The sequence below is a fragment of the Emydura macquarii genome, unplaced genomic scaffold (assembly GCF_026122565.2).
Source record: "Emydura macquarii macquarii isolate MOO-44397 ecotype Brisbane River unplaced genomic scaffold, CSIRO-AGI_Emac_v2 contig_3108, whole genome shotgun sequence".
In the NCBI taxonomy this organism is placed as follows: domain Eukaryota; kingdom Metazoa; phylum Chordata; order Testudines; family Chelidae; genus Emydura; species Emydura macquarii.
Window position 1 is genome coordinate 634,153 of NW_027133245.1, and position 21,741 is coordinate 655,893.

At 40.3% G+C, this 21,741-nt stretch overlaps 1 protein-coding gene across 4 annotated transcripts in view; it reads right to left on the reverse strand.

The window, feature by feature from the left end:
- Window positions 1–5,586: 5,586 nt before the first annotated feature.
- NMU (neuromedin U) overlaps window positions 5,587–21,741 on the reverse strand; it is a 29,314-nt gene continuing 13,159 nt past the window's right edge. For 3 of the 4 annotated variants that reach the window (XM_067530538.1, XM_067530537.1, XM_067530536.1), the window contains 4 exons: window positions 20,543–20,617; window positions 9,475–9,528; window positions 6,883–6,922; window positions 5,587–5,784 (listed from right to left, as the gene is read on the reverse strand). In XM_067530538.1, coding sequence (XP_067386639.1) covers window positions 6,887–6,922; window positions 9,475–9,528; window positions 20,543–20,617 — 165 coding nt within the window. In that variant the 3' untranslated portion in view covers window positions 5,587–5,784; window positions 6,883–6,886. The remainder of the gene's footprint in view (window positions 5,785–6,882; window positions 6,923–9,474; window positions 9,529–20,542; window positions 20,618–21,741) is intronic. The other variant, XM_067530539.1, reaches the window with a different exon arrangement.

The window sequence follows — 21,741 nt, forward strand, 5'->3', positions numbered from 1 at the left end:
GACTTCCTGCTATGCAACAAGCTAGGTGTCTGCGGTTATGCACCCGCCTCTGGGCCCCACACTGCCTCATCAGGTGATGATGACGAGATGTTTGTAAGGGGGGTAATCTGATCAGTTCTTGCCTCTTGCTTCTCAAAGGTCTTCTCAGGCTCAGAGTTGGGAGGAGAGATGGACAGTACCAGGGAATGAGGTCTTCTGTGTTCCCTGTTGGACTGAGTTGAGGTTCCTCAAAAATGTTGGCTGTACATTGCCCATGGACCCCAATAAGGCCAATGAAGGAGACCATAAAGCAAGGTGGAGCGGGATCCAGCACTGGTCCTCCCAAGTGTTGGAAGGAGTCTGATGTCCTGCCTTTGTTGCACTGGCAACAGAGAATATGGGTATGTCTTCACTGATGGCATCAAATTCGCCACCATCAGATCGATTCTTCGGGATTGATTGAGCGGAAGTGGAGCCTGCTCACTTGATCTGGAAGTCAACCGAATAAAACCACCCCTGGAAAAAGAGTAACACTGTATTGACAGGAAGGCATTTCCCATCGGCGCAGCACAGTGGGGACACCGCGCTATTTAGAATTTAGTAAGTCAACAGGAGTAGTACATAGATTAGCTTGCATATCTCCCGTCAACTGCTGCCGAATTTCATGGTAAGCGTAGACCAGGCCTACGACTCCCAAAATAAATTGTAGATCCCTGAACTGAAATTCAGAGTCTGAATCAGAATGCTCCTCCACATACTGTAAAGCGTGGAGGGGGGAACAACCCCTCCTTCTGGATAGTTGAAGAAGAAGGTGAGGTAGGTCTCTGAGAAACATGAGTAATTAATAAACCAGCAGACCTTGGTACTGAGAGGAGTCCAGCGGTTGCCAGGATCAGAGACTCAGGTTCATTTGGTACTACAATGTCTCTTGGGTACAAGAATTCCTGTAGTATCAGAAGCAAAACAGAGTTTGGTGCCTGAGCCGATGGTGTCACAGAGGCTGTATGAGACAGTGATGTTGGTACTACATGGTATTTTAGGTACTAGAATTCCTGCAGTACTGGAGCACTACAGAACTTAGTACCAGTGCTGATGATGTTGCAGAGGCCATGTGAGGCCCTGGCATTGGTATTGAGAGTGGCAAGGGTTGCACTGAAGCTTATCTATTGATAGTAGTGGTCTCTTTACTTCTGGGGCATGGGACTTAGATGAAATCTTAACATGCTTCATGGTACCCTTAGTACATGTAGTTTCACTAGCCCTCCTCTGAGGGCCTGAGGTCTCCAGTGACCAGATCTTCTCTGAAGAGGAACTCTCTGATGTTTTGCTCCTTTTATCCCCTTCCTTATACTTGGAGTGGAAAGCTCTCAGTACCAGTAGCAGGGTTATTGATACTTTAGTCAAGGAGAGCATCGGAAACTGACATTTCAATGTTGTCTTCCCCTTGGTAAGTTCTTGATGAACACGGTCTCAATGACAACGGGATACTGACAGACATGGAAGGTCCCTGTACAGGGGGGATTCTCTGAACTCGGGTCCGAAGTTCGTCTTAAGGCTTGCTCCATCATTAAAAGTCTATACTTAATTTCCTTATGGGGTCTTCCCTTAAAGATTAGCAGATTTTACACCTGCTATGAATGTGAGAGTCTCCCAAACACTGCATGCATCAGGAGTGCGTCACTAATGGGGATTTCTTCACAACACAAGAAGCACCTTTTAAAGCCTGAGGAGCCTGGCATCCCCGATACAAGAAAAATGTTACTCAAACCCCTCAAAAGAGGAAAAGAAATTAAAAAACAAATGTTTTAAGAAAAGAAAAAAGAGAATAAATGTTCCAACTATAAGGTAATAAACCTACTCTACTAACAATCTTATATAGCTAAACACTAATAAAAGAGGCAAACAAGAACTCACCAGACAGGCATATGCTGGACTCCGTCTCGGGCCAAAGGTGGTTGAGAAGGAACTTAGGACAGTTTGCCTGCACAGCCCCATATAGTCTCAGTACAGGGCATGAGGATGTATACGGTGCATGAGTAGGCCAAATGGGCACTGCTAACAAAAATCTCTGATCAAAGCCACAGAGCCGCATGCCCACCTAAAACTGGAGCCCTCACAGGGACTAGGAAAAGAAGCCTGTTTCTTTACTACATGTCTTTTCAGCACCTAGCACAAATCAGGCATTGATCCCTAATGAGTCTCTAAGCACAACTATAATTATAGTAATCACAGATGGCATTGCCTATTATTAAAGTTACTTGAAACTTTCCATTATAAGCAATTGAAAGTCTTATAACTTTGTCAACCCTTATCTGTTCTGGCTGAAATTTCCCAGCCCAACTGTCTGTCTTAGGCCGATTTATAAATTTCAGTTAAATTGGTTCAGCTATTTCTGAGAATGAAATATGGGGAAATGCATTTTTACCCATGTTAAAAAAAATTCTTACAGTTGTTTACGTAGAGAAGCTCTAGTGCTTCCATGCTTTGGTGCAAGGATTTGAAAGTTGGCTGGGAAGTCAACTTGGTGTCAGAGGTGTGCCCTTCATTATCCCTGTGAAAATTTACCCAAATCTGGCCAAGTTATAACCCTCCAAAATATCTCAGTTTGCTTATGCTCAGTACAGACTTGTAAGAGTTTGGCAGCTAAATTTGTCAAAGATTCCATCTGCAATGAGTATGTTCCAGCCCAGGACTGCAGAGGCTGAGCAGAACTTTCAATTGTTCCTTCCACCTGCCAGAGGCCATGGGGGCACCAGGCACCAGCAGTTAGGGCAGGGAGGCTCTCTCTCCTGGGCTTTCAATGCTTCCCTTGCTAGAGCCCAAGCCAGTGTGGAGGAAATTGCCTGATTGTAATGCAAAGGGGTGAGGAAGGACAGAGAGAGTCAGAAAGGGGATTGCAGGAACCAGAGTGGGAGAAGGAGGCAGAAGCTGGGGGGAGGATTGGAGCAGAGGGGGAGATGGGCAGGCCCTGGAGAGGTGGGATTGTATAGGAGAAGAGGTGGAACTTGGGGAGCACACCTTCTGGTTAAGGTGAATGTAACATCGCTGCCTGAGACTGTTCTTCGGAGAGTGACATCATATAGAGAACCTTTTTCCTGTACCATATTAATGAATCTGTCTTCACCTAAAGAAGGAAGAAATATGGCCTACAATATTTGTGTCTGAAATATTTATCAAATATATACAAAGGCTGAAACCAAACCACTCCTCTTTAATTGAAATACTATTTCAAGAAACCAGAGCCAATTACAAGACAAATAGCTAAAAAGGAAAGAATCACAGAATCTTAGAAGATTGGGTTGGAAGAGATCTCAGAAGGTCATCTAATCCAACCCCCTGCTCAAATCAGGACCAACCCCAACGAAATCATCCCAGCCAGGGCTTTGTCAAGCCACATTAAAAACTTTTAAGGATAGAGATTCCACCACCTCCCTAGGTAAGCCTTTTCAGTGCTTCACCACTCTCCTAGTGAAATATTTTTTCCTAATATCCAACCTAGACCTTCCCCACTGCAACGTGAGACCATTGCTCCTAGTTCTGCCATCTACTACCATTGCGAACAGCCTAGCTCCATCCTCCCTGGAACCCCCTTTCAGGTAGTTAAAAGCTGCTATCAAATCCCACTCATTCTTCTTTTCTGCAGACTAAACAAACCTAGTTCCCTCAGCTTCTCATACATCATGTGCTCCAGCCCCCTAATCATTTTTGTTGCCCTCCTCCGGACTCTCTCAAATTTATCCACATCCTTTATGTAGTGGGGGGACCAAAACTGGACACAATATACCAAATGTGGCCTCACCAGTGCCAAATAGAGGGGAATAATCATTTCCTTCAATCTGCTGGCAATGTTCCTACTAATGCAGCCCAATATGTCATTAGCCTTCTTGGCAATAATGGCACACTACTGAGTCATCCAGCTTCTTGTCCACTGTAACCCCCAGGTCCTTTTCTGCAAAACTGCTGCCTAGCTTGTCAGTCCCCAGTCTGTAGCAGTGCATGGGATTCTTCTGTCCTAAGTGCAGGACTCTGCACTTGTCCTTGTTGAATCTCATCAGATTTTTTTTGGCCCAATCCTCCAGTTTGTCTAGGTCACTCTGTATCCAGTCCCTACCCTCAAGCATATCTGCCATTCCCCCCAACTTAGTGTCACCTGCAAACTTGCTGAGGGTGCAATCCACCCCATCGTCCAGATCATTAATGAAGATGTTGAACAAAACCAGCCCCAGCACCGACCCTGGGGCACTCTGTTTGTTACCGGCTGCCAACTAGACATTGAGCTATTAAAGAAGAGGGTGAAAATAGCATGGTATTTTAGTTTACGCAGTTTGCTACAAATAGCTCACCAGATCCATTCACAACTTGGTCTAGCAATGTATTCCTGTTAGAATATGACCTTAAGATGTGATAATTCCCTTACTAGCAAAATGCAGGAGGGTAAACAGGCTCTACAGAGCTGCTACGTGTCTCATGCAGGCCGGTGGGTAGTGTAGCAGTACTGGTGCACTGGGTAGATGTATGCTGCACCACATATAGACACAGGATAGTTTACTTCCTTCTGAAAGCAGTGGTGAGGCCATGAGAACGTTAGCAAAATCACATCTCCTTCCTGGGCTGCTCAGCAATGTGCTGGCCTTTTCTCAGGGTGAATTGTTATCTCATGATCTATTATAGCCCAAAGTTAAACACAAACCAATACTCAGTGTAGACAGGGACTGTTGGATTTATTATTGTGTCAGCAGGTAGTGGTTAACCCGCGGAAGAACTCTAACGATGATCAGCAGACACAATGTTAAACACAACAATACCTGTCTACTTTGAGTGCTAAGTTGTGTTTAATATTATGTTAATTACCACAACCACAACTCAAAATCATGGCCTGAGGCAACTTAATTTGTTAATGAAAACAAACCCTGAGACATGTGCCTTCAATCTTTGAAGACTGGGAGGCCAGCTCTGCTCTTCTAGGAAATACTGAAATATTTGCATTCTTTCCAACTGCATACTATTCTGATGGCTCTTCAGATACTGTTTTGTAATAATGCAATTTTATACACAATGGCATTGCAGCAAAAATCATATTGAGAGAATGAGATTTCATGCACTATGTTAGAAAATCAACATATGTGGAAATTTTGGTTTGCTTTTATGTGTGTCTGTGTGTGTGTATGCATGTGTGTATAGGGACCGATTTTCCTCTTTCGTGTTTTACAAGGATGTACATCCCTTGATTTAAATGGAGTTACTCTTTGTTTACAGAGGTATAAGAGCAGAATCAGTGCTCTAGTGTACAAAGATAAGCCTATTTGACTGTGAATCTCCATAGGAATTAATTAACTACAGCATATTTTATATATGTAAACTTTAAGCTGTTATTTCAAACAATATTAAAAACGCCTACACTCAAAATGCATTATGTAAAAATAGAAAATTCCTCATTAAAATACTCATTTAAAACAACTCTGAGTGCCTTTATTTATAATAAAAAATAAATGTGTATAGCAAAACTGCTAGGGAAATTGTTTTTTGCATGCAAGGATCTTACTCTAATTTTGTTTACATTTTTATTACACACAATTGTATACATTATAACACTGGGAATCAATTGCATAATTTTAAGATGCTTTTAATATATTCAAGAAATTAAAGAAACATTTGCAATTTTAACAAAATCTAATTTAGGAACATTTACATTCTAGTTATTTTTTAAGAATTGTACAAGTGGTAAGGAATAATTTTGTGAGCAAAACACTACGTCCATGTATCCTGCATTCCCAAAGCATTAGTTCTAGGTAAGGAATACAAATCCTGAAAAAATAAAACAATAGTTGTTAATATAGTTACATGATGTGATTCTACATATCTAAAATACAACAAAGGGAATAAAAAGATACTCGAACACTGAATCACAGAGTTGATAAAGGAAATCTTTCATGTACCTCTCCAAAGTTTTTCAATTAGCTAACTCATTTGGGTCCAATCTTGAAGTCCTTACTTGGTTTTAATGTGATTTTTGTCTATGTAAAGATCTCTGGATTTAGGCAAAGGTCTGTTCTCTTCTCAGTATACACATGCAACTCTCCTTGAAACTAATGGGATTTGTAATGAAGTTCTACTCAGAAAAATAATTATAAAAAAGTCACTGTGGGATTTCCTGTTCATTCTTCTTTAATGATTTCTGGATGAAATTTTCACAGATTACAAATGTAAAAGATTTTTTTCAAACTGTCACTGACACCAGCTCTATAAACATCAAGTTCTAGGTTAAGATGGATTCTTTCTGGTTCGTATATTATCACCAGTAAGTAGTAACTTCCAAACTGCCCACCGATTCTGGATGCCTCAAATTTTTAGGTGAGATGCCTGTGGCCTGATTCTTAGGCTACATATACTTGGATCTGAGGATGGAATTCCCAGCTCAAATAGACATACTAAGCACTAGCTCTCATCAAGCTAGTGCACTAAAGATAGCGGCATAGCTGTGGCAGCACAGGCTAGTCACCCCAAGTATGTACCCTCGGGTCCAAGTGGGTTTATACTCAAGGCAGTCAGTCTTTGCCAGTCACTGCTCATACTACCATAGCTACCCTATTTTTTGTGCGCTAGCCTGAAGACAGCTAGCACCAAGTATGTCTGCTTGAGCTAGTAATCATACCTGGAGCTCCAAGTGCAGACATAGCCTTAGAGATACTAAGCATCTGAAGCTCCCGTTGACTTCAATTTGAGATGTGGGTGCTTAGCACCTCTGAGAATCAGGCCATAGGGACTCAAGTTGGCTACCCTGAAGTGGTGGCACCCCAAATTAGATATCGGATTGGATATTTTTGAAGATATGGACCTTGGTCTATTTGTATAAAGGGAGCAGGCTTTGGATGTGGATCTTGATTAAAAATATGACATAAATACCTTTTCAGCGGAAACCTGCTGATCTCCTTCCATTGCGTGGCTGGAAAACAACAAATATTTTATAAGTAATGAACACTGTAAAACTGTCCAGTGTTTAAAGAAGCTCCCATAGTAATCCTGTATCTACTGCATTTTGAAAATCCTTTGAGTTATACCACACCTTTTACAGGATAATTTCTCAGTTAAAGTCAAGATGATCATCATTAAAGATAGACCAACAGTGCTCACTTAGGTCTATGCTTTTCCACTTTTGAAAACTGGTATACAGCAAATTTACAATGGTTAAAAATGGAGGGCCAGACTGTAACCATCCCTGTTTAAGTGTGCAAGAGGGAGGAGAAGAGGTCACAAGAAGCCACAGCTCCTCTTTCCATTCTTGCACATGGGCTGAACACAGCTTTCACCATGGTATTCCAGACCTTTGTTATTTCCTGGCTAGATTATTGCAATGCACTGCAAATGGGACTAAACCTTTGCCATTTGTCTAGTGCTGCCTATGCAGAATACACAGACCATAACATATAGTACTTTACACCTGTGTTCTCTGATCAGCGACTGATCTCTGGGTTAACTGTAAGGTGTTGTTTTTGACCTTTAAAAGCTTGAATGATCTGGGTTTTACCTATTAGAGAGCCTACCAGACCTTTCTCCTCATGTGTTACAGGCACAGTTCTGGACCTATGAAGCACTTGAGATCCTCTACAAATGGAAAGGGACATGAATTTGATTTGTCTCTTTCTGTTAATCATAACTCTCTAACGTCAAGTTTCATTCTAGAGAAACGTAATATAAAAAACATGTATGCTGTTTGCCAGCCAGCTTCGCATTTAAAAAAAAAATGCGAAGACTTTACCCAACAAAAGCCAGGAAAGTCAACATTAAATGTGACTTGTCATCCTTAACTTAATCCACTATGCTAAGAAATAGCAAACAAGCTTTAACAGATTAAGTTAAAGATGGACTTTGTATATTCTGATGAGGTAATTTTTACACCCACTTTGTTGAAGTGCAAACAACAAGACAAAATATAAGCAAAGTGGAAAACCAGACCCACTGTGTATCTTGTTGCATATAAACTACTGGTATATTTATCATTGCACTGCAAGTATTGTATGTAATATGTAGCAATACTATTTTGAACACAGCTTTTATTTACCAGGTAGATGAGGATAACTTATGTCTGTCTGTATGTGCTCTAAATCCTTATTAGTTCAAGGATTATATACATTATAATTGATGGTTTATTAAGAAACAGCATGGGAACATGTCCATCCAGTACACACTACAGTAATATGCCAAAAACATCTTACTGTATTTTCGGTGGAAAAGTTTTAGAAAATTGTAGTTTTAGACACAATCTCAGAATATTCATTTAGTAAATTTAAAACATTTTTCAATTGGTGTGTAGAACATGTTCCCATGTGAATACATTGACACACACTTCTGTCAAGGGTAAATATTTACAGTGCAATTATTATCTGAACATGAAAAGTGCTCAGCATTGATAACATCTATTAATTTTTATTTAATATTTATATTGCAGTAGCACCCAAAGACTCCAGTCAGGCCCTGTTGTGCTAGTCACTCTACAAACACATATTCCTTGCCCTGTAGAATTTACCTATAGAGTTCATAGGACGTGGTAGACTAGATCTGGAGGCCCACTGCTGGAGGCCTCATGGTCCTGCCTCATCCCACTCCAGAAAAGAGCAGAGAAGTCCTCTAGGCAGCCTAGAGTGGCTGCAAGGAAGCAGCCAATCAGAAGGGCTGCTGGAATGACCAATCAGGAACCAGAAGGGCCATATAAAAGCAGCAGAGGCAGAACATTCAGTTGCTGTGTGGAGCTCAAAGAGAAGGGATGTGGTGCCAGGCAGGCAATTCAGCAGGATTGCGGACAGCAGACAGCTCATTGGAGGCAGAACTGAGCCCAGGGAAGGCTGCCAAAGACTCGGTGCTTGGCTGGTTAGAAGAGCAGCAGGACCATGGAGGTCAATGTGGGCAGGTTGAGCCCAGGGGTCTGAGCCCAGAACCTAGACAGACCAGGTAAAAGTATGCTGGTCTGGTTGCAGACTGACCCCAAGGAGGACTGCTGAAAGGACACCAACAGAGGGTATTGATATAGCCCCCTGTTGGGTTGTTGAAAAAGGCAGTGCCTCCAAGAAGGAAGTGTTAGTGCTATGGCTCCATACCAGGGCTGTGAAAAGAACTAGGGACTGCATACCCTGGAAGGAGGAACAGTGCATGTGGCTTGGCTGGAGGGCTCAGTCACTGAAGATGTGCTGAGAAAACCATCAGCTGGCAGGGGAGGGGCACCTGAAAGAGGAGGTGCCACCCCATTATAAGACCAAAGAAAGAAGCAGCTCACATCTGACCAGAAAGGAGGCACCTGCAAGAGGTGGCCAACACTGTTACAGTTTAAAGAAGTTGCAAATGCTAAGCATTTTTAGAGGTGCTTGGTAATGGTAATGCAGATAGGTCCTTAACTATAATGAGTGTTGCAATGGCACAAGGTCCCTTGGCTCTCATTGATGTTGAGTACTGTAATTTTTGCAGTCTAACAATCAGTTTGAAAAAAGAGAAAACCAATCATACCCTGAACAAAAAGTAGCCCCTGCTTTGAATCCCTCCAGGTCCTTGAAGTTCCTCCTGAAACAACAATGCATTTAAAAATCACACAAACTTGAATACCCAATTGATAAATAAAATTGTCCAAATACCCAGAACTCACCACAGAAAAAATAAAATTTTACACTTTGTATTAATTTCATTTCAACAATGAGATGGAGGGAGAGGGTCTCTAGCCATTTCCCTCTAATACATATACAAGGATGTCTGTTTACATAATAAAAGCATTATACAATACCACTATATCATCTGGTCCCCTAAAAGGCATGATTTATGTATACTTCTTCCTTTAAACAATTCAAGAGAGCTCATCTTCAGAAATAATGTTGACAAGGAATAGCCTGTTAACACTTGAGGGCCAAATTTTGTTTCCAGTTTTGACTCAGTTAAGTCAGTTGTTCTAGAAATACACCAACATAGTGAGCAGAATTTGGCTTTGACTTTCCAAGGCGCGTCACTCGTATTTGTGACCGTGCTTGGGGACAGCCTGAGAACTCTCAAAATACATGGGCTTTGGGACTCCCCTCTGCCCCCCTTTTAGCTGCAAAGAAAAGGAGTGTTGTTGTGACCTCTGAACCTGTTCGTGACCCACAAGTTAAGAACCCATGTTCTAATCAACTATATAGTAAGAAAGATTGATGAATAAACAAATTAAATTTTGTCATAAAAGGACCAGTCCTGAAAACCCTCCAGGCATGGAATTCCCTTTGGCTTCCATGAAAATCCATGTATAGAGAACTTGTAAGTGTCATGACCCTTGGTCACAAACCCAGGTCCACAGGATAAATGTGAATGGCACTGCTCCAACCCTCCACCTGGTAGCCTACTGACATCTGCTTACCTTGGACTACGAAAATCAGACAGTTTGAGGCTCTGCTCCTGAGGTCCTATTGGCAGAGCCCTAGAATAGCTGATTGGCCAACTGGCCCTTCTTAAGCCAGCAGCAGGAACAGGAAGCTGTCCTAACAACAGGGCTTCAGCTCCCCTGGCTTAATTTCCTGGCATCCCAACATGGCTTAACTCCTGGCATCTGACTTGTGGTTCCTGACCTCCAGTTGTCTCCTGCCTCTGACACCTTGGCATCCTGACCCAGCCTGACTGACTCCCAACTCCTGAGTCTGATCTTCTGAGATCCTGACCTAGCTGACTCTTGATTCCTGTCTTATAACTGTGAATTCCTGCTCTGACCACTAGATCTGGCTGCCTATGACCTGGCTATGGCAATAGGACTGAGCCCAATATTAACAAAGTCCATGTTGAAAGCAGATATTTTACTAAGGTTTTTTGTGCAAACATTAATCCAATCAGTTCACTGACAAAATGGTTCAAATCTTATGCTTCCCATTACACCCTTAGATCTAGATTCATCCATGTATCATGAAGTCTCTCAACCACTGGCATCTCCTCATTAACTGTCTCTTCATCAGGGTATCACTGAGATTACAATCATAGCCAGAACTCTCCAATAGAAAACCATGTTTCGTTAGCTCTGAATAGTCTATAACAGCACTACGAGGACACCTTTGATCAGGGTGGCCCCAGGCATCTCCAAGCATAGGACTCCCTAAATCCTAGGAACCTCTCAAAGGAAGGAAATTGTACATAAATTTCAAGTCTTGTAAAGCATTCTAGAACCATGTTTTGACGGTCACAGGGGACACCATATCACCATGGACGAATTATGCTTCGACTTATAGGGATTGCCTATATGATTTTCTTTACATCATATGCATCTTTCTAGAATTACATATATCTATACTAACTATATTAGTTAAGACTAATTTAAAAAGACTAAAAGAAGTGATTTCTCTGGATTGCTTATATATATTACGTGAGATGTACTATAGGGAAGCATGTGACACTATATTTGGAGGAAAGAAGAAGGAAATACTGAAAGACGGAAAGCTGTAAAATAATCAAATACATAGAAATACAATAGACACCAGTATCAAGCTACCTCTGTTTCCCTCCTCGATCTTGTTTGAGAGGTGCATGCTTTAAAAGGAGAAGCAGTGTATAAATTGCTAGCAAGTGGGGAAAAAGATGCAATGGGATAAATACAGTGGAGGAAATCCTGGCCCTATTTAAGTCAATGGCAAAACTCCCATTTACTCAACAGGGCTTGGATTTCACCTGGTATTTTCCTTCCACAATAGTAATAGATTGGGCATTTAACACAAAAAATTCTAGTTCTTGGGTGAGTAATTATTTGCATTGTTTCACAAAAATATGTGGGCCAATGAATGGAAGTGTCATCACAGAACTTAACAGTGTAAATAAGCTTGCAGTATTTAGAGCAAAAGCACTAAGTTCTCAGGAGGAGGTGATACTTTTTATTACTCTGCATATACATACTATCAAATGGCAATAAGTATAACCGTAACTTTCAGTCAACTGATAAAACAAGAATGATAAAATAATTAACAAAAAATGATTATACAGTTGTTAAAATGATGTGTACATTACCACATAGTGCAGCCCACATGAATGGATCGGTTCTCAGCCTAGATATATGGAGTGAGTGGTTCACTATAGAATTTTTCAGGAGTTCTGCTTGGCAGCTCCCATTTAAAATCAATGTTCATTGAATCGCAGATGTATGGACATTCAACAGCATGGCTGGGTTTTTTTTCTTCAGCTGATTGTAGTTAATCAGATACATCTATCCAAAGTAGGTATCCCAAGGCATCAGTGCACAACAGAGAAATGCAGCAAACAGGCCCATCCTATATGACGTTCTCCAACAACTCTGACTCCTGATCATGAATACAATAATTCCAAGCAACACTTCATTGTCACTTGACACCTGGAACCTGCTGTTGGACACATCTTTTTATTATATGGTCCTTGTTCAGAAGTTGTCTGGGTTGTCCAGTGTTCTTCAGGTGTATATTGCAAAAAAGGTCCTTTCAAATGTTTGTGTTTCCTGCCTGCCTAAGAGAGGATAATTTCTTAAAAAGTAGTATCCTCTATGGGAAATCTTTTTTTCTTTAATATTAATGAGCGTCCTTGAATAGAACAATTGTGCTAAGTGAATATTGAGGGACAAGGCAGAAATAGGACTCAGAAGTATGCCTCAGCATCACTAGACTTCCCCAAGATGGTATGAACAGTGTCATGATTTCCCTGAGCTTTTTCATAAAACTTCCTATAGACAGTGCTGTTGCTACATCATCTTCCCTAACAGCATACCATTCTATTACTCCTTAGGGCTGTAATTTACATAATAATTTCATAGCATGTCTATTACAGAGATCCAAATAACTGTATAATCCTTCAACATGGAATGGGATATTGCTTGTGGAAGTTATTGTTTACCTACAAGTACAGATTCATCACACAGAGGCCTTGTCTACAAACAGAAGTTGCACTAATTTAACTTCAATAAGTTATAACCCAATTTCATTTAACTGTGGCAAACTTGTGTGCACACATTTTTTTTCCAGTTTGAGTGGCTTATTTTGGTGTAGTTTAAACCTGTTTCAAATTGACTTAAGCCAAAGTAAAATAATGCCCTCTTAAACCAAAACAAGAGTGCACAAACAGGGTTTTGCACTACTTTAGCTAAATAAGTTTAAAATCATACTTTTAAGGGCTTGTCCATACCGAGCAATACACACTGTGTGGTTGTGATTTCAAAAACAGTTCACTTGTCTGTTGAGCATTAATTAATCCATGTAGACTAGAAGTTCCTTTTTCATTTAAAATAGTACTGTTGCAAAGGTCTCAAAAGATGGGTGTAGTATAACTATACTATAATAATATAATTAAAAGGTAACATGAAATGCTACAGTTCTATCTTCCCTCAACAGAAAAGCTGTGCTGATATTTAATATTACTCTAGTCTTAGACGTCCTTTTCTGAAGCTATTTTGATGGTGGCACTTTCTGGTTTTTCTTTCCTTTATGACCATATTCTTAGTCTTTTTTCCTACAAATATCTAGTGTCTATGGTCCTCTTTGATTCTTTCTTAGAAATGGTAGCAACATACATAGATTGTAATAAGTGGAGATCTGATCAGAAGCTCCCAGTGAACTGAGAGCTTATGTAGTGTTCCAGACAGCAAAATGAGTAAGCTGGATAAACTCTCTAACACCTCCTTTCTCGTGTGAGGATATGTTGCTCTCCAGCCACCCAGCTCTCAAGGCAGTGCCGCTGCCAGCAGCAGCGCAGAAGTAAGGGTGGCAATACCATACCATGCCACACTTCTGCGCTGCTGCTGGCAGTATTGCTGCCTTCAGTGCTGGTCACCTGGCCAGCAGCCATTGCTCTCCACTCTGCCTTCTCATGTCCCGCCCCCCAGAATACATTCCATGCCCAGGGGGCAGCCCCCGTTTGAGAACCTCTGCCTTAAAATACAGCATTTCCATTTAAGAAAATGTACTGTGCTGTAAATACAACTTGGCTACACAAGGTTTCCAGTTCTGGATTCTGTTGTTCTGGATTCTGAATTGAAATTGGCAGGATTGGAATTGCTCCATATTCCAAAATGCCCATTGGAGGCAGAACCTTTTCCAGTGAGCACCGAGAAGTTAACATTACTACAGAGCAGAGCATATATAAAGAAAGAATCTCATAGACTAAGTCCAGAAGATACCATCATGGTCATCTAGTCTGATTTCCTGAACAATCGCAGACCACAGAACCTCATCCACCCTCTGCAGTAGGCCCATAAGCTGTGACTAAGTTACTGAAGTCCTCAACTCTTGATTTAAAGACTTCATGTTACAGAGAATCCACCATTTGCTCTACTTCAAACAAGCAAGAGACCCATTCCCCATGCCTCAGAGGAAGGCGAAAAACACCTAGGGTCTCTGCCAGTCTGTCAAAATTCCTTCCCAACCCAAAAATATGGTGATCAGTTAGACTCTGAACAGGTGGGTGAGACCCACTAGCCAGACACCTAGGAAAGAATTCTCTGTAGTAACTCAAAGTTCTTACCATCTACTGTCCCATCTCTGGCCATTGGAAATATTTGCTAATAGCACTATTACTCAGAGCTAATATGCTGGAGTGTCAAGTCTCTTTAAGTGTTGTAGTAAAACACTTGCTTTTGAGGCAGTTGCACATTCTAATATTCGGAAGCACGATATTACCTGTGATAGGGTATATAAACCTCACACTAGGGAGGTAAGGAGCAGTTCTGGGCCTCCTGAATACTCCAGCTGGAAGAAGGAGCTTAAAAGGGAGCCAAACAATTCAGATGGGGGAACAGGACAGATCTATCGTGAGAACTCCTAACCAATGCTGCCACAAAAGTCTCTGCTTAGAAGAGAGAGACTACCAGCTGAGCCCAGCCAGGCTGAAGGTTCAGTTACTCTGTTTTTTTACTTTGCTATCTTAAGCTGGACTTTGAGAGACGGGATGATAGGAAATGGCCCAGTGAGGCAGTCTTGATGCATGCCCTGGTGTCTGACGTTGTTTGCCTCTCATCGGACTCTTGGTCAGAGCCCAGTGGACTGGAAGGGCCCAGGCTCCCCTACCAAACATTCTTGCCATATAGGGACATAAGCCTTATTTCCACCCATCCCAGGAGTAAAGAGAAGATAGAGATGCTGAATGCTTGGTGGCAAGAATAAGCCACCTACAGTTGCCAAGAGATAGGCTGAGGGTCCTTGCCTGTCATAAGGATGCAGGACCCTCTACAGTTCATTGGACAGTGCTACCCCCAAAAGAAGGGCTGAGCTAAATTGGTGACCCAGCTGGAGGGCCGAGTCACCACCTACCAACAGGCAGACTATCCTAGTACTGGAAAAGCTGCTGACAGGAGGCATTAGAGACAGAGGGAAAAACTGAAGACCCAATGGCCTAACCACTAGGCAATGTCACTCATAAGCCTGGCTCCATCCCATTACCAATAAATAAAAAATAATTCAATGAGGTCTTACTTTTCATTTTCTGCCTTATGTATAATGTCTGTTCCAGAAAAATGCATGGCAAGTGATAAGAGATAGTAACATAATGGAGACCAAGTTAGAAAAGGACATCTGAATTCACTATGAAAAGGAGCAATGGTCTGTTAATGTAACACTTACTTAAGCCAATATTAAGTAGTATAAGAGGAGAATCAAGCCCCAAGACTGACCATCTTTTCCCAAGGATGTGACCTTCAAAAAGCTCCTTCTCTTAGTGTCTGAATATGATAGTTAGACAATAACTATAGATAGAGCTTTAAAATCTTAAAGTCCTCTGCTACAGAAAACCTAGAGTAGGCACAATCTGAGATTTACAGAGCTGTAGCTATAATTCCCAGGAAATAGTTACTGAGCAAGATCAAGTACAGCACTGTTGAAAGATATATACAACATAGTTCACTGCTTTAAAATATGTTAATAATGTAGTCCTGCCATGAAAAGAAATGCAACCATCTTTTCAATTCATGAAGATCTATTAGGGAAAGGATGGAGTTTTGTATAGCTGAGTTAGCATTATAAGATACTTTTATAGCATTCTGAAGAAGTTGGGGAATTTTACAAAATCTGAAATTTTCTGCAGTTTTCTAGGAAGTACAGACTAAGTTATTTCTTGTTACATTTTTTAAATCTAACTTTATTGCCTAATATTAATTCCTGTTTTGGTTCTAGTTGTTAGACCAGATTCCATTATGCCATCTGAGATATATTATGTTTGTTTACTCCATTTTTCTGCTCCTCTCATCAGTCGATGATGATTTTACAGCATTTTTTACTTTTCTGTGCAAAACTTTTCCTTTGTACTTAGTTTCCAAACAACTGATGAAGACATTTAAAATTATCAGAATTTTCTTAGATTAGGTGATTTCTTACATATTGATAGCTTTCTCTTCCCTGCTTCATAAAAATGGTTCACCCCACTGAGAGCCTTCCATATACTTTAAAAGATCACTGCATTAGAAGGATATCATACAAGTTGTTTTTATCTTTTTCTTGCTAGAAGCAGCTCACTATTAAAGTAGTTTTTGTACATCTTCACTGTATCCTCTCTAGATTTCTTGGGAGAAAACCAAATAGAGCTGATGTTCTCAGATCCAAAATATCAAAGGGACAAGGATATCAATACAAACATTTTATTAAGAGAGCAGCCATTTCAGAACGGTTAGCGTGTGTCCCCTGTTGTCTGAATTCTTTGTCATGACATATTTGAGTAGCAAAACTATGCAAAAAGTGAAATGAATGATCCACAAACAGACAGGTTTATAAAGAGAAACAGAAATGTTCATGGATCATTCGGTATAAAGAATGAACGGATATAAATGAATAGCATATTTCACCCAAAATGTAAGGCACACATGCTTAATATTTCTATGTGTGTTTTGACTGCAGTAAGATACTTTGAGATGTTTCTTTGAAAAGAAAAAAAAAATTGTTTTTAAGCTCACTGTTCCTCAATCACTTCCTCCTCATTTTCAAATCTCTCATGCAGAATTACATCAGATGCTGAGAACAGAGCTGTCTCATTAGTAAGTCGCAAGCTAGCCAGAACAAGTTAATCAAAGATTTTTTTTAAGTTCCCCCTGGATGAAAGACATTGTCTCTCCAAAGATCTAATACTCTAAAGAGGAATGTGCCCTCCAGGATGCAATTGATTGTTCCCAGTGGAGTCTGTCCTACTTTGATAAGGCCTCCAATTTTTGAATCATATTAAACTTCAAGGGAAAGTGACAACTATGCCAATGTTGCAACTCTCATGATGTTATTGAACTTTGTGATATTTGATATTCTTATCAAAGTTATGATACACCAGGCATGCTATTATTACTTTAGATCAGTGGTTCTCAACTTGCAGCTCACTTGCAGTCCAATCAGCATACAGCTGCAGCCCATGTGATATCCTCAGGGTCATACAGATAATACATATATTGTGTGGATGTGGCCCACATAACACAGAGAGCTGCATATGCAGCCCACAATGGTAAATAGGTTGAGAGCCACTGCTTTAGAGGTTCAGTGTACCACTGCACTGAGCAGCTATAGTAATCAGACCCTGAATCTGACCTTCATGTACCTGATTCATCTTTCACATCAATTTAAATAAGGAATGGCTCAACAAAAGTTAAAGTAAAACAGGTATCAGATGAAACTTAGGTCTCATTTCTCTATACTGGGACAAATCAAAATCCCAGGTCCAAACACCCTGGAATGCAGGGGTTTGAAAACGAGATCTCAGTTAAACCCTTGAGTTTCATTGTGTTGGGGAATCAGTATTTAGCCCATTTGTAGAGTTTTTAGCCCATTATAGATAAGCTTCAGGTGTGAACTCAAATCTAAACCCACTAGATTCAGAACTCTGGAGTATTGTTTTGAACTATCTGTAGTACGTATTTATGCAAAAATGTCCCATTTGATGATATTTTCTGACCTAGTAGAAGGGGTGCCACTCCTCCATTGGCAGATATTTCTTTTTTTGAACTGAACATCTTGTGAAATATGTAAAAGAGATAGCTGCTTATATTCGGGGAAGAGTATAAGAACTGATTCTGGTCAAACTTGCAATGCTTTTATGCTGTGGAATTACTCTAACACTAGCCTAAGTAAGATCAGAATCCGAGTCAAAGACTTCAAAACTACGGTCCTGTGGATTTAATCAGATAGGAGTCCAAATATACTAAAAGAATTCTGACACTCTCCATCTTGATAAACGATTCCATCATGAATAATTTTAGTGAAATAAAAATTAAAAGGATATATTTTTTTTAATTTTCACCTTGAAAACAGTTTTTAACCAATTATTAGCTTTCCTTAGGAAAGTAGTATAGTACAATTTTTCCAAGAACAGCATAGAAAAATGCTGTATAAATAGTGCATGAAGAAAGGGGACAAGTCCCACTGCAGTCAGTGGGCTACCGCAGTGCCTAAAGTTAAACACACGAGTCAGTGTGTTTCCAGGACCTAAATTGGTAACAAAAATAGTATAACAATGTGCCCAACAGAAAAATAATTTTACATTCCCAGAGGATTAATACAGAGTTCAGAGATGTTCAAGCATTAAAGGGCCTGATTCAGCAAGGTGCTGACATGCTCAATTGGCTTCACTAGGATTTGAGATTATCCAGTAATTTTCAGGAAAGAACCCATCTACATATTTGAAAGGATGATCTGCCCCCTTATGGACAATGATGTCTAGGGGTCAGCTCATCCCTGTTGTGTAGTGTGGTCCCTTTAAGATTTTGGGACGTGTGATAGACAAAGACAGAGAAGGCTTTGGGAGAGAGGAAATGGTCCCAGGAATAAGTAGTGTTTAGGAAGAATCCTATTACTGTCTCTTTAAGGGCCCAGGATCATGAGGCTTGCAGAATGGGTGGGGCAAGATGCTTCGCTCTCCCAGCCAATTGGGATGAGCTCTAGGAAAGGGACCAACATATATACCACTTCCTGCATCATAGCAAAACAGACATTGGCAGAGAAGGCTGGTCTGCTGAACCCTCCAAAGTGAATGGTTAATTGGGGGAAAAGGTCCACCTGAAGGAGACGCTGACTGGCCCTACAGCTGGCCTAAGCCCCAGCTCAGAGGAGGAGAATTGGGGGAACTCCTGTCCAAAGGAGGGAAATTCTGACAGACAGAAGGCAAGAATCAGAGAGATTGCCTGAAACACAACCCCAGCCCCTGAAGGAGGGAAATATTGACTGCCTTAAATTGAGAGACAGAGGGACTGAAATATTCCAGCTGCTGGCAGAGGGGCTGGAAGTGACTTTGAAGAAGCACCTCCATAGCTGACTAAGAAGAAACCATGAGGAAGCCATGAGGGACCACAACTCCAAGGTGAGTCAGCAGACCTGGTTTAAAAATCCAAAAACCAACACACTGACAACAGGACAAAGGAAGGAGGGCAAAGGGCCTGAAGGAAAAGTCTATAGTTGTCTAAAACAAGGTCCCTGGACTGGACCCCAAAAGTCCAAGGGCCGGGCTTAGAGGCCACTAGACTTTGAGGTTTTTTTAATCTTTGGATGTTTCTGTTAATGCTGGAAAGAGAATGGATTAACAGGTGACCTGGCTAGAGGGCTAAGCCTTGGAAGCAACAGAAAATTGTGGATAGGAGGCATTAAACTGAATGAAAGAACCCCTTCAATACATTGCCTTGAGTTGGGGCAGGGGGAAAATGTGTGCGTCCATGCATGCTCTGAAAGTGAGTGTGACATATAAATAACAGAATTCACTTTAAAATATTCCTCTGATATTTCTGTTAGATTCCTATAAAACTTTAGTCTGTAAAACATATAATGGATTAATTGTGCTTCAAGTCCAAAACTAAGACATGGAATTAAGAATTTTATTTTGGGAAAATGTCCATAGCTTGAGTCTCCTCTCACTTCTACCTGTTTTACTTTAGTGTGTACACCTTTGAATTCAAAGGCATTACTTACAGTTTACACTAAAGTAAGCAAGAGGAGAATCAGACTGTGACTGTGTGTCATATTTTGCTTTTATCTATTTATCTTGGATCAGTTAGTACACTATTAACAGGCTTATTAAAAATAGAAGCACAAAGCAAGAGAAGAATGTATATTGTTAAAGACCATGTTTCTATAGCTCGGAAAAATATGACTTTTGAGGCTCTGGGCAAAAAAATTTACAAAAAGGGGAATCTTCTGACCTGTGCCTTAAATTAAACTGTATTTCTGTCTGTAATTATTAGGAAAATTTTTGATGATACAAGTATTTAAGTCATAAATATATTTTAATAAGTAGATATAGCTCAGTCTTATAAAAGAAAAGCCATATTTGCAATATGATAGCACAACACTTGGCTGAGATTTTAGAAACTGTATAAAACATCTACTAGATTCATTATACAGGATCTGGCTTTTGTCATTGTTCCTTTTGGTGGCACTACTTGTTAAACAAATCTTGTTTTAGTTCTCTTTTTAAAATATTAAACATCAAAGGCACATGAGTATTTTCCAGTAAATAGGGCATATAAAACCACACATAAATAAAGAGTTTACAGATGTGATGTTGCACCTTGAAAAAACACAACTTAAATAGGATGTTTTCAGAAAGAGGTAATGAAACCACACAAGCATGGGAGTGCAAGCATGCATGGTCTGAAGTTACATACGTCTGCTTTGTATCTCTTCAGTCTTCTCTCATGAAGTTGGGGAACGAGTTGCAGCAAAGGATGCAGGACAGAGGACTGAGAGGACATGAACACAAACACATGAACAACGATGAAATCCTGGTCTTGTGATGCAAAGAATGTATCTTACCATACAACAGTTTATGGACAGAACATGCAAAACAAAGGACTGAAGATGTTAATTGAGAGTTAACTTTTTGGATACTCTGAATTTACACCTGAAAGATACAGCATGTTTATTTCATCCAGGAATGTATCTCCTAGAGTGGACAAATGAAGGGCTATGAATTTTCTCTACCTTGTTAATTATAGGTTATTGTTTGTATATTTTGTCAGGGGCAAGTCCCAATTCTGACTTCGATCAGTATATGCAAGTGCTAGCTCTGTGCTTTGAATACAGTGAACTGTGCAGAGAAGACTTGTGGGATGCTTTCATTCTCAGTTTCTGATTACTACTGTTTCTAAGACTATCTGCTATTGTAATAGACAGCTTCAAATTTCCTGGCACTCACAAGTTAATTTTATTTTAAAATAGTTTGAATCACAGCAATAAAAGTGATGTTCTGTTAGAGTGGCTCTCAATCTTTCCAGATTACTGAACCCCTTTCAGGAGTCTGATTTGTTTTGTGTACTCTACATTTCACTTTACTTAAACTACTTGCTTACAAAATCAGACATAAAAATACAAAAGTGCCACAGCACACTTACTGAAAAATTGCTTATTTTCTCATTTTTACCATATAATTAAAAATAAATCAATTGGAATATCAATATTGTACTTACATTTCCATGTATAGTATACAGAGCAATATAAACAAGTCGTCTGTATGAAATGTTAATTTGTACAGACTTTGCTACTGCTTTTTATGTAGCTTGTTGTAAAACTAGACAAATATCTAGATGAATTGATGTACCCTCTAGAAGACCTCCACCTACCCCCAGGGGTATGTGTATCCCTGGTTGAGAACCACTGTTCTATTAGAAAGTAGTTTCTAGTAGTGTTTCTGCCAGGATAGATATGTAATTGAAGTAAAAATTGGTAAATATGATGCAGGTCGCCCTGTTAACTTCAGGAAAGACAAACTAAGACCCAGACTCTAGAATTCACATGCTCAGGCACACTGATGTGCTTGCACAGAACTCTATGAAACTCAGTCGGGCTCCATGTAGGTGCAGCAGTG